Source organism: Ammospiza caudacuta, chromosome 10, assembly GCF_027887145.1.
Source record: "Ammospiza caudacuta isolate bAmmCau1 chromosome 10, bAmmCau1.pri, whole genome shotgun sequence".
NCBI classification, from domain to species: domain Eukaryota; kingdom Metazoa; phylum Chordata; class Aves; order Passeriformes; family Passerellidae; genus Ammospiza; species Ammospiza caudacuta.
The window spans coordinates 28,121,943-28,135,074 of NC_080602.1; the positions used below are offsets into that span (position 1 = coordinate 28,121,943).

Sequence of the window (13,132 nt, forward strand, 5' to 3'; positions counted from 1 at the left end):
TTTGAGGCAAGGAAAATGGCCTAGCAAATCAGGATGGAAAAATGTTGTCCAATTCTCATCCCTGTTGGAACTCTGTAGGTGCCACTATGTACCCTAGCTGCGTGTGCTGCTTTTCTTGTATAAGAGAAAGCTGAGCTGGTTCTCCCCTCCTCAGGGCACTCCCAGCCACACATTGGGCTGTGAATGATGATGGCAGGGGGGGTGACACGGGAGTGTTCTCAGCCCCAGTGTACCAGTCTGAGCTGCCCCAGGCAGCAAGTACTGGCTACTCAGGTTGCAGAATAAGCTGATGGTGTTTGGCACAAAACCAGGATATGAGTCACAGTGAAGCCTCTGAAAAGGCCAGCAAAGGCCCTGGCAGCTGTTCTTTCCTGACTCTGCAAGGAGTGGGAGCCCAAGGCAGCAGCGATTCTCAGGGAAAAGCATCAGAGGCTGCTGTGTGTCCAGCTGGTCACAGAACCCTGCTCAGTGCTGGTTCTGGGCTCTGTGCCTCTGTGGAACTGTGGGCTGTGCAGCAGGACATGCCTGCAGCAGGCTACAGGCATTTGAGGCCATGGACTCCTGCTAAGCCTAAATTCAGTGACAAGTGATTTCCCTCACCAAATCCCAACTGCATCTCTGTGTGCTGAGATGCACTTGTACCCTCAAGTACCTAAAATGCAGACTTAGTTGCCTAGCATGTGTCTAACACAGCTCAGAATTATAAATCTTGATGTTATGCTTCTGTTTTCATGTTCCTTGGCATGCCCTGAGACCCTGTGCTGTCAGTGCCTTGCTGCAGTAAGGGCATTTGGAGGGAAGGTGTCAGGAAAACAAGGAGAAGGCAGAAGGACATTTAGCTTCTGGGGAAAGTAGTTTGGAATGTGAAATGAGCCCTTGATCTGCATGTTTTCGCTTAAGTGGGCACTACTGCAGTGCTGAACAATGGAATTGAATCCGAACATCACTACACATGGTTGCAGTCCGTGGCACTGCAGCTACAGCAGACTCTTGGAGAACATTTGTTTTAAGACCTGTTCCACACTCTTTACACTAATGGCATTGAAAAGCAGCACATTTTTGCGTGAACTCTTTGGTAGTTTTTCATGGCTGTGACGCTTCAAGGTGCAGTGTGTGGCATACAGTACTTCACCAGTGTAGACTTGCCTTTTTCTGGGGAAGTTTCAAGGGCCCTTATTTCTGAAGTCTTTTATGCTTGGAGCTGGAGGAGGGCTAAGGAATGCTTCAGCAGGAAGTTTTCTGAGCCTCAAGCTGAGGGAAGGTCCGTGGATGGTTGTGGTTACAGGCTGGCTTTCCTGAAGCCAGGGATCCAGCAGACTGGGTCAGTGCCATTGCAGTTGTTGTGCCCCCAGGGCAAGGGGAGGTGTGGAGATGGTCACCAGCTGGCTGCAGCTGCAGGACAGACACTTCCAAGGGCTTGCACGTGTAGGGAAGATTGTCATGCTGTTTGTTGAGTTTAAAGAAATAAAAACAATTTTTAGGGCTGGTACACTAGAGGAGGAAGTTCCAGTGAGAGTTGGTTTTAGATACATTCTTTGGCCAAGCCACTGCATGTAGGAGCACATTGGGAGTATGGAGCATGCTTTGGTGCACTGATGAAGGGTGTAGGCATACACTTCCTGTGCACTAGGGAGAATGGATGCATGAAACATGAAAGAGAAATAAAAGGGTTTTCTACTATTTCCTGAAAGATCCCCAATAGCAGTAAAAGGTATGATTGGCTGGGGTCTCACATCAAATCCCACATATAGGTGGTCTAATCCAGGCCATTCTTGTTCATTATAGCTGAGGAATTTCCAGTGTGGGGAAAAAAGCAAAGCTTCCAGCCTTTTTTTTTTGTGTGTGTGTGTGTGTGTGTGTGTGTGCGCATGTGGAGCCCAATCCATGTCCTTTAAAGCCTATCTGTTTGCACCCATTGGATGCACAGTGTCTGTCCTTGCACAGTCTTTCTGACAGGGGATTTCTATGGGAGAGCTCGGCCTGGCCTGGGGCATGGCCAGGAGAAGCCTGAGGACCACTCTGACAGGTGTATCCTAAAGCTTCCCCCATACTGAAATGTTTTAGAGAACTGTAGAGGCATGTCTTCATGGGTCTTTTCCTTCTTCCCTACTCAGGTGATTTGCCTTTAAATTCATAAATAGCTCCATATAGCTTGCATTAGGAGGTTGTTTTGAGCTGTACCTTTGCTGGAACTCCTTAGTCCCTGTGCAGAGCAGTGTTTGTTTTCCTTGGGCAGAGGGGAATGCTGAGAACGGTCCTGCTGTGGTGCTGCTGCTGGCTGGGACATGTGCTCTGGTGGCTGTGAGCATGGCCTGGCTGCATTCTGCACTGGCTGAGCCTGCTGTGGTGGGAAGCTGTGAGCTGCTGACTGAGGGTGACCGAGTGTGGCTGGGTGTGCGTGTTGGGGAGACCCTGGCAGGGTGGTGCGAGGGCTGGCAGATGCAGAATGCTTCAGGTGGGCCCACAGGCAGAGTGTTGAATGCCACAGCAGTGCCAGTGGGGGCAGCTGTTGTGGGGGTCAGGAAGGTGAACCTGAAAGCGTAATCAGGTGTATGAAGGTCGGGAGATCCTTTGAAGCAGGCTGTTAACTGAGATGATCTGTTTTTATTTCCTCAGAGCTCTTGTCTATGCCAGCCGTAAAACGATTTTCTGTGTCGTTTGCAAAGCATCCGACTAATGGTATGTTTGCTTCCTGGATTTGATGTTCCCTCACACTTCTAACCCCATGCTCATGTTCACTTTTCTCTGCACACGTTCTCCTCTCAGCCTTCTTGTGGTTTTTTTGTGTTTGTGTATCTGGTGTCCAAACATGCTTCACCTTCCTCCATTGTCTCCTTGTGACTAATGTGCTCACTCATACCCTGCTACTGCTCAGTGGTGCCTCTGTTTTCCCTGAGGTGTTCTTGTCCCAGGGGAAGAGGCAGAAGCCATGGCTCTGTGAGTGTGCTGCTAAAGCAGCCTTTAACTCTGCGGTGACATTGAGGCCTTTTGTCGTGCTCCTTGTTGGGAGGGTGGGGATCAGGGGGAAAATACCACTGGACTGGGGGCTGATGCTCATTCCATATCATGAAGCATCAGCAGCTTAGGTCCTCAGTTCCTACACTGCAGATTTGCAGAATGAAAACAAGAATAACACTAGGACAGCTGTGTGTCACCTGGAAGGGCCTAGTGTACGGTGGGAAAGAAGGAAGTGCACCTGGTGCATCATGTCAGGAGTGCTGGTAGCCTCCCATTGTGAAACATCTCTGTTAGGCTGGTCTTGTGGTTCCTCCAAGCATGGTGGTGTTGGCACAGGTAGGCTCACCTTTTCTGCAGACGTTACCCTGTGCAATGTGTCTCTCCACAGCTCTTACTCACCTGCTGTTGGTGGATGGTGCTGGCTTGGGGGAGGGGATGGGCATCATGCTACCTGGGGTGGCATCACCTGCTCCATCCCATCCTGCCTGTCCCTCTGGAAAGGTTTGGGGACAGATGTCGGCCAGGTGTCGGACAGAGCTTCTGCTAATTCACGGTCTCTCCTCCATGTTGCTACTTGCCTGACAACCAAAGTGTGAGTCTGTGAGGTTACAGGCCACTAGCCCTGCTGTAGCAGGTGCCTTGAACCAGTGTTTACTCTCCAGCTCTTGCACAGATACTTTCAAAGAGGTTTCACAGCACCCCTCCTCTTGCATGGCTCCTGCTGCTGAGACAAGCCAGAACCAAAGGAGATCACTGAACACTACCAAGTATTTCTGCCTGATGTGATCAAGGCAGCTTGCGAATATGAAGACATCCTGCTTGGTGTAATCTGGAAGATGAATGAAATTCAGAAGACTGTTCTGAAAATGAAAGTTTTGGGAAGGATGAAATGGGAAAGGACAAGTCACTGTGGCTTTACTGTTTCAAATAACTAGAGGGAGCCTATTCTCTGTGTTTGCTTGGCTTTGGTTTTCTCAGAGTGGCCAATTGCTTGGTTTGTCTGTATGTCTGGACAGCATTGGAGCTCACATGGTGTATGTCAGCAGGGTGTGTTGTTCTATCTTTCCTGCAAAGGCTGTACTAAGTTCCAGCCTTGTGTAAGACACGCTGTAAAGCAGTTGCCCCTGCTCCAAATACAGTCTGGTTAAACTGGGCATCATGTTTCTCCCAAAAGCCCAATTAGTATTTTTGATGGCAAGGAGCTTCTTAATCAAGAAAAAAAGACAGGGGTCCAGCAGGTGAGAGCTCAAAGTCAGGGATATTTGGTCTAGGATTTGCACTACTTTGAGCAGAAGGGATGTTTACCCCATGAAGCACTTAAAAAACTGAATGCAAAAAGTGTTCCTAGCTCTGAGTCTGGATTTTGTGTCTGGAGAGCTGCCTCTGTGTGGTGAAATGGAATGGGTGAACCAAGGTAGTGGTCAAGCATAGCATCAGGCCAGATAGTTTATGCCCTGGTCACACAAGTCTTGGGTGGGTGACGTGAGTCCTGAGGCTGTGTATAGAGAGAAGGCATGCCTGCATGCTGGTATCTTGTCTGCTATGTGAGGCTATCACAGAAGATTGCACAGGGCTGTTCTCAAAGACAAGGAAAGTCAGTGCTTCTGTGCTCCCTCTGTTCTGCTGCACTCTCAGCACTTTGCTCTCAGTCAGACCCTGCTGTTCCCGAAGTGCCTTGCACAGCCTCTGCTCATTTGATGCTGGGCCGTTTGCTCTCTCCCCGTGCTGATGTGCCTGGCTGCGCTTGGATGCAGGACTCAAACACTGTTGGCAGTCTTGGCACCGCTGGATTTCTCATGTGAGCTGCGGAAGGGCGAGTCTGGCCCTGAGCCTGATCCTTTTATCTAGCCAGACCTGAACTGCATTGGACTTGGAATGTGTCCTGAAATTTATTCCCTTGTCAGCCTTTCCTTTACAAAGATGAGCCCTTGCTCTCAGGCAGTGCCCTGTGCTGCAGCTGGGCGAAGCCTGGGCTGGGTGGGAGTCTGGTCTGCCCTGGTGTCACTGGGGAAACATAACTCTCAAGGGCATTCCTGACCTGCTCGCTGTGGGAGGGATTTGGCTTAATGTGTGGCGTGTGTCCTTCTCACCCAGCGGCCCCGGTGCTGGCAGCTCCATGCCCACATCTCCTCAGTTTCTCTGTCCCCCAGCTGTACCTGCCCCTCTCCTCTCACTCTCTATGGCCCCTTTCCTCCAGATGTGTTGGAGCACCAGCACGTTGCCCAGTTGCTACGCCGTTTTTCCTCTGACTGTGCCGCGAGCCGGACCATCTCCTTGGATGCCACCCTAGCCCATCACCTGCAGCAGTGCTCCTACCACCTGCGCCTCTTCAGGAGCTGGCTGATCTCAGGGCAGGATGACTTGGAGTGTCTTTACGGTACTGCACGCTGCAGCTGCCTCTGTCCCATGCTCTTGTAGCTGAGCAGGGACCACTGTCTGCTTGAGAGTGCAAAGTATGCTTTGCTTCTGAAAAAGGAAAGTGTTTCCCTCACCAAATCCCAAAGGTCTCTAGACTGCTGCTCCAGCAAGCTGCGTGGGCTGTTGCACCAGCAGTTTTGGAGCCTTAGGCAAGAGCCTTTCCACACGGAGCCTCCACTCCCCATGTGGCTGTGACTGCTCTTTCCATCTTTGGCAATTGTTTGTTGCCTCCTTCCTTTAGCCAGGGTAAGCCTTAAGCTCCCTTCAGGGAGCTGATGATCTGCTATCGATGGGATGCCCTGCTGGCAGGATGCTCTGTGCAGCTCTTGGTGAGCTGCCACAGAGTGCCCCCTTAGTAATGGAGGAACCAAAGTGGGTAGTGAGAGTAGAGGAAGAGATTAAGGACATGCTGCAGCTGGTCACAAGCTGAGTGAACTTGCTGTGGAAATTTTGGGGAAGTGAGTGCTTGTGGGTGTGTTGTATCTAGAGAGACTGAGTTAAGACAGGGTAGAGCTGAGCTTCTGTGTGGCTGCACTGCATGGCATCTTTCCTGCCTGATAGGGCCTCTCAGTGTGTCCTGTCTCTGGTGGGAAGAGGTAGGCAACTTCAGCACTGAACCCAGATGTTATCAGTCAAAGCTTGCTGCTGTTTCTCTGGTGTTTTTCAGCCTCTGTCACAGACGGGGAGTCTGATGCATGGAGGCCTTGGTGCTGCTCACTGGGGCAGAAAGATTGCTGCTCCCTGAAGGAGGCAACGAGCTGGGGCTGGCTGCTGAGGTTTACTTGCACCATAGGAGCTGCTCGGAGCATGTGGCTTGCTGAGCTGTGTGGTGTGATGCATGGACCCCTCTTTCCATTCAGACCCACAGGTGGAAAGGGCACAGACAGTGCAGCCTTCCACATAGTGAAGCAGCAAGACCAAGCATTTTCAGAGCCTGGAAGATGAGAAGTTTTCTTAAGTCTGTTTTTCCTTGATATGGCCCTTTCTGTCAAACAGACAGATTTGGAGACAGTTAGTTGCTTTTCACATGTAATTAGGACAATTCCTTGGTCTCCTGGCAACAAATGCTAGAGGAGCAAGAGCTGCTTCAAGGGAAGAGATGCTGGATCACAGCAGACTGCTCCAGAGCAAGGGCTGAGCTTTCCCTGCTGCAAGTCTTGGCCCTGTTTGTGAGCTCGTGTGGGGAGAGAAAATGAGCTCAGTGCTTTGGACACAGCACCTGGTGGGGGCTGCGTCCTGCCCCAACACAGGCGTTAGGTGCTCCCAACTCCTTACCAGTGCAGCAGCCCTCCCAGCTGGAAATCAAATACCCAGCATCGAGTTCATGCTGTTTTCCCATCCATCAGCAAGCCCACAGTTCATTGATATGTTTGGGATTCCTGCTGAGGCTCTTCTCAGAGCAGACATGGTTGACAGCCCAGGTTTCTTCCTTGTGAAAACTGCATTCTTCTGTCCTCTCTTGGCTTTCCACTGTACTTCTATCCACACAAAGGAAACATGAATTAGAAGATAGAATCAGTGAGTCAAAAGTATGCAGTTGGCATCCATAGTTGGAAAAATCAACAGTGGAGCCCTGAAGGAATGTCTGGGAACCTGTGTGGTCATAGCTGGGATAAAGAATGTGTGAAGTAAGTTCATATTGGTAATGAATCCCACTGGTACTGAAGCCAAAGGTCAGCTGTGGACAGAGAGCAGTCCTGTGATGATGAGCAGGAAAGTAGCAGTGATGTCCACTGTAAATGAATTTAAATTACAAAGGGAAACAGCCCCAAACTCGTATATGAAATAGTGGGCTCTGATCTGACCATCATCACTTGAGACAAGGTGGAAGAGGTAGAAATTTGCAAAATTAGAAATCTGGGAAGGCTGTTTGTAATAGTGTTCTGAGTGGCCTGAGGGAAGGGGTGGGGACCCACAGTTTTGTGTAGATCCAGGAGCAAGAAGGTTTCTAATGGAGTGAGTTGAGGTACTTTGGACAGAAGTGGGTTTTTTCCAAGCTCCGTACCACGGTACCTGGCGATGTTGGGAGCTTAACTGAGTTCAAGGGGAAACGAGAATACGGCAGAGACAGATGATATCCACAGCAATTCTGAGCTCTGGGTCCCTGATGTTTGGAGCCCGTGACTAGACAGTTGTATGTGCTGTCTAGACTTGTGATCCTTCATATACAATAAACATGTGACATGTTGGAGTTCGTCCAGGAGAATAGGGGTGGGTTGATGATGCATGTCAGAGAGGAGCCTGACGAGTGCTTTTGTTTGTGCTGAGACTGGACAAGTGCTTCGTCAGTCCAGAAGAACTGGCAAGCAGAACACTGGCACACAGAACTTCCTCTGTGGGCTGCTGTTGGATGTTGGTACAAAATGGGTGGAATTCTGTCCAATTTCTCGTGCCATTGCCTGCATCACAGACTCCTGCCCTTCAGGCCCCAGGAAAGAGTTTGGGGGAGCATCAGCAGTAGCTGCACAGCCAGCACAGGGTAACTGACAGTCAAGGATGGTTCCTGTGGCTTGCTGTCACATTTTGTTTTTCTTGCCCTTTCCCAAAGGTGAGAATCCTTGCTAAATGTGTGTGGTGCAGCAGTGGTTGGAGCCTTCACTGGAGACACATCGGGATTGTGATCCGTAGTGGCAGCTGCTGCCTTGGCTGTGCTGTGGTGGCGTGAGCCACTGTTGGCCTCTTCCCCAGCAGCCCAGCAGGTCCAGGGAGGTGTGCAGGGAGTGGGGTCCTGTACACAAATGAAAAGGATTCCTTGAACACAGTGCTCCTCCACCTTGAAAGAGGAAACTTTGGCCATTTTCCTCTGCTTGCTCAAGAGTGGTGCAGTGCCACAGCGCTGGGCAGAGTTGCATGAGCAGGCTCCTGGCACTTGGGGATACAGGTATGTGATTTCACATCAGCTGTGTGTCAGTGTCTAATGTTTCTTTTATTGCTGGACCTTTGATTTCCTCATCTTACTAGAGGGGAGCCCAAGCACTCAGATCCCCATTGGTGCCCCTAGTGTATCTTGTAACATTGCTTTGCCCTATCTTATATTTAAACTTCCTTTTTTCTTTGGAGACCCCAATACCTGAGCCAACTTTGGCCCCTCTCAAACCAGATTCTGTTGTGAAATGACATTAGCCTCAAACTGGGCTGCTCCACAACTATCTCCCGTGACCATTTTAAGATTTGCCCTCACCTTTTTTGTTTAGCTCTGTCTCCCAGGAGGCCTCTGAGAAAATAGAGGACATTCATTCTTCCTTGCTCAGCACTTCACTCTCAGGACTTCTCAGCAACAGACACAAGAATGTGGTCTTTTTTCTGTGTCTTATGTTTCTTCATCCTAGCCGAGGATTTGTTATCCTTTTTGTCTTGAATTATGTTTGTAGGTACTTTGTGGCATAGGTAACCTTGTGAACTCTCTGGAGGATTCTTTATCTCCACCAACTGTTATTTATTGCAGTGAGCACCTTCATGGCTCATGCTCCTTGCCTCTTGCAGAACTGGGTTAGGTGAGGATATTGGAGCAGAGCCTGTCCTGGAGGTGACTGGAACAACTGTCTGCAGTACACAAACAGGTGCTCCAGGGCTTCTCCTGAGGTACTGCCAAGCTGCAGGGGTCAGTTTTGTCCTGTTGGTGTGGTGGGCAGACATCTTGCTACAGATTGCATCAAGAACTCTCTTACTTTTTGCATTTCAAAGTATTTTTCCTTCTCTGTAGAAGGAAACACAGTTTCTTTCCAGAGTCTTTTTGAGGTCCTTGGAGGAGACTGGGGGGCCACAGAATGGGAAGCCCAACCCTGCGGAGTTGAGAGGCCATTAAACTTGAGAGAGGCATTAAACAGAGCAGGGGGCAGCCTCATTCCATATACCCATGGACTCATCTGTTTCTTCCTTGCTCCTCTGACCGTTCAGGTTGGCTTGGTTCCACAAGGCATTTACAGGAAGCTGGGATGAAGAGGAAGATGCTTTGCTATGATACTCTGCTGGCTTGAGCAGCAAAGGATTTATTCTGAATGGTTGTGATGCAGCTTAGCTTTGAGAAAGTGTCTATTACACGCTGAGGTGCCTATTTTATGCTCGTTCTGGGTTTGCTGGCAGTGAATTCTAGTTAAAGGGACAAATAATTCATTACCCAGCCCTTCCTTTGGACACAGCCTGTCGGGGTGCATGGGGGGCTGCTGTGACAGGGAATTTCTGTGGCTCCTTGTGGCTGCTGCAGTGTGTGCTCCCTGCTGTGGGGACAGGGGGCTGTGCCAGCCAGGGGTCACCAGCGGTGGGACCTCTTTAATGGAAATTCTGTTGGCACCACTTCAATTCTGTTTGGCTTCTGTAAGAGGGGGCACTGTGCCAAGCTCTGTGCCAAGTTCTCCATCATGGCTGTGTATTTTAAGTGTCCCAGGCTCAGCAGCAAAAATGGCAGCTGCCAGATACTTTTCCTCTTTTCCCCTCCATGTGTACCCAGGTGCTTGCTTTCAGGTCTGTATTTGCATGGGATTGCTTCGTGGTGATTTTCTTGGGTTAGAAGAGATGACCTGAGGCCTGAGTGTGCCTGTTGTTTGATTCCCAGCGTGCCCAGCTCCTTCAGCCACGACTGCTCCTGCATGGATTTTCCCTGCTGTTTCCTCTATTCATTCTCTGCGTGGTCTCTTTGCAGGTTTTGAAGGCTGCTCCATGGTTCCCACCATCCATCCCCTGGAGACGCTGCACAACTCGCTGTCTCTGCGGCAGGTGAACGAGTTCCTGACGGCCGTGTGCCGGAGCTGCAGCGAGTCGCACGCACACTCCGCCGCAGGTACTGCTCGCTGGCTGGGCTCTGGCAGGGCAAGGAGCACGCCTGCTCTTTCCCGCTCTTGGGCAGATCAGCCTGACAGCACTGCAGAGCAGCGCAGCCCCTAGAGCCTGTCCCAGAGTGTTCCAGCCAGGAATGAGCCACGGGACCCAGCTCAGAGCCATCCTAGGCCGCTTACATGGCAAATAATCAGTCAGGCCTGTCTCTAGCTGATGAGTAGGGTGATGAGGACACCGACTCCAGCTCTGGAAATCTTAGCCTCAGATTCCCAGGACCTGATGGGCTGGCATGGCTCTGAATTGGCACTGGTCTTTAGCTCTTCCCAGAGTGCCTGCTCGTGACTGCTGGGCTACGAGCCGTTCCTTTATGTCTGTAGGAATATTACTGATGTGTGTATTTTTTTTCCTGAAGCTCTGTTTGATTCAATGATTGGGAGCCAGATCCCAGGAGAGCCCTTCATGTCCCAGCGAATCCTGTCGTCGTCGTCGCTGCCGCTGCGCCCGCGCTCGGACAAACCCCCTTGGTGTGAGTGTGCTCCGCGCTTGGTCAGGGCAGATGCAACGGGCAGGGAGGGAAGGCTGTGGAGTCAGCAAGGCCAGGAAACCAGTCTGGCTGAAAACAGTTGTTTCATTCTCCTCCTTTATTGGATTAGATACAATATAGCTATTGCTCTAATTTTGCTTATTGTGCAATATAAGGCAAGAATAAGCATTAGTAGAGAATCAATATTTCTTTCTCTAGTGTTGACTCTCACTCAACACTCAGGGACTGTGTGTATCAGGAACCAGGAGGAGCAAGTTGAAGCTGGGATTGTTCCGTAATAGTAAGGGAATGAAATAAATTGGTTTGCATTTTGAAGCGAAACATCACACTTCACATTTTGTGCTGTAACAACAGTCTGCTCTTGGCTGTATGCCAACATATAGCACTGGATTAAAAGGTAGCAGTGTACTCTGTGTGATTGGGTTTTCATCAGCTGAACTGCCAGAAATGTCCCAGACCAGCTTCAAGCCCCTGACAGGTCATACAGCGTATAGACAGCCCTCACCTCTTGGTTGCAGAACTGGGGGACTGTGACAGTTCGGGTAGGAAAATACCAGCTACATGTTTTAAGATTTTTCTTCCTCTTTGCAGACAGCAGTGGCCCCTCCAGCACCGTCTCCAGTGCAGGCCCATCCTCCCCAACTTCTGTGGACAGCTGTGCTCGTTTCAGCTTCACTGAGAAACTTTCCGTCAGCCCCCCAAAAAGTGAGGAGCAGCTGACCAGCCAGTCCCCTGAGCAGGAGGAGAGTCAAGCTCCACGCAGAGAGCCTGATGTGCGGGAGGGTGTGTCTGGGCTGCCAGCAGCAGAGCCAAGTGCCCCAGAGACCCTGGTCTGGAATAAGGGCCCAGAGCCAGGCAGGATTCTGGAGCTGTGCAAGAAGGAGCTGGCAGGGGAGGATGCTAACCCAGAAGAGAAGAGCATGGGAGAGCGGGATGAAGAAAAATCATCTGGGGAAATGTTAGAGCCAAGTAACATAGGAAACCCAAAGTGTGGTGAAGGATTTGACCTGGGGCTGTCTGGGGAGACAGCGAAGCCAGGTGAGGGGTCTCTCAGGGGAATGACTGGCCTGGATCTGTCCAAGGAGATCCTGGTGCCCTGTGAAGAGGAGCTGCTGGAAGAGATGTTGGACCCAGAGCATACAGGCAAGGAGCTGCTGGGGGACAGTGCTCTGTCAGACCAGCTTTTCTCTGGTCATCTGTGCCAGGTGCAGCCACTGACTCCTGAGAAGAATGTGGAGGAACTGCAGCTGCTGTGTCAGAAGGATCAGCAAATTTAGTGGCTTACTGGACAGCACACTGCAAACACTTCTAAGCCTGAGTGCAGCCCGACTTCCTGCATGGCACCTCACGCAGCTGGCGGTGCATGTCCCAGGGCTACAGGACTCTGTGGTGTGGAAGAGACTGCTTTGCTCCTCCACAAGCCAGCTCTTTGCCATTCAGCAAGAATGCTTGCCTCGTTAAATGAACAACAATGCAGTCTGGGTACTGGCATGGCACCTTCATGGAGCAGGGACATGGTGCTGCCTTGGTGTCCCAAGGGCTTTGTGCTCACTGGGACAGCAGCATTAGAGGACTGGTACAGCCAAGGCTTTTAGGGTGGTAAGTCCAAAGAGGACAGATCCTCCTGACCCTTTGGCCCACAGCCTTCAGAGAAAGGCATTCTGGGCCCAAATTAATCAGATCCATCACAACCACCAACCTCCTCTCTGCTTCTTCCTTCTTCCTCTCTGAAATCCCACTGCTGGCCACCAAAATCAGGTCCAGAGAGTAGGAAAACTAGCAAAAGCAGAAAGCATTCTGAATGAGTGTGGAAAAGAAGGGTAGTGAGGGTATCAGGTTTGACTGCCACTTGCAAGGAAACATCCCTTTGGCATGGCCTTGGATGTTTCCCTGCTGGACTGGGGCCGGCAGGAGCCTGGGCATCCAGCCTGAGAGAGTGTGCAGGGAAGACACACACAGTTGTTTTTTCTTGTCCCCAAGGATCAGGCAGGGTACAGCTCTGAGTTCTTGGTGACAGGGATTAAAAGAAACTGCTATTTTGATAATTCAGGACTATTAGAAACCAATAAGGAGAAATCTTTATTATATAAAATGAAAAGTATTTAATGGATATTTATGTAAATGCCTTGTGAGCACAAGCCTGAGGGCAAGATTGATACGGGTGTCCCTGCCGCATCCGAGTGCCGGCCGGGGCTGTGCTTCCCACTCCTCCTGTATTTATGGACAAGTCTGCGTGTCTGTCTGTAGCTAGGATCTCTGTTTTTGTGAAGCTGTGCCCAAAGATCTCTATGCTGTGTTGTGACAATGTGTGTTCACAGTAAATCTATGCTGTGGGTCCAGTGTCTCTGTCTCTGATGCTGACTTGGCAGCAGTGTGTATGTGCCAAAGCTTGCAGGTGCTTGGAACAGTAAGCCCTGCTCATGCTCTCTTGTCCTGGAA

At 50.5% G+C, this 13,132-nt stretch overlaps 1 protein-coding gene across 1 annotated transcript in view; it reads left to right on the top strand.

Moving 5' to 3' along the window:
* Positions 1–12,981, top strand: part of PPIP5K1 (diphosphoinositol pentakisphosphate kinase 1) — a 53,010-nt gene extending 40,029 nt beyond the window's left edge. The window contains exons 28-32 of the mRNA XM_058811376.1: positions 2,617–2,679; positions 5,156–5,335; positions 10,016–10,153; positions 10,562–10,675; positions 11,285–12,981. Coding sequence (XP_058667359.1) covers positions 2,617–2,679; positions 5,156–5,335; positions 10,016–10,153; positions 10,562–10,675; positions 11,285–11,970 — 1,181 coding nt within the window. The 3' untranslated portion in view covers positions 11,971–12,981. The remainder of the gene's footprint in view (positions 1–2,616; positions 2,680–5,155; positions 5,336–10,015; positions 10,154–10,561; positions 10,676–11,284) is intronic.
* The last annotated feature ends 151 nt before the right edge of the window (positions 12,982–13,132 follow it).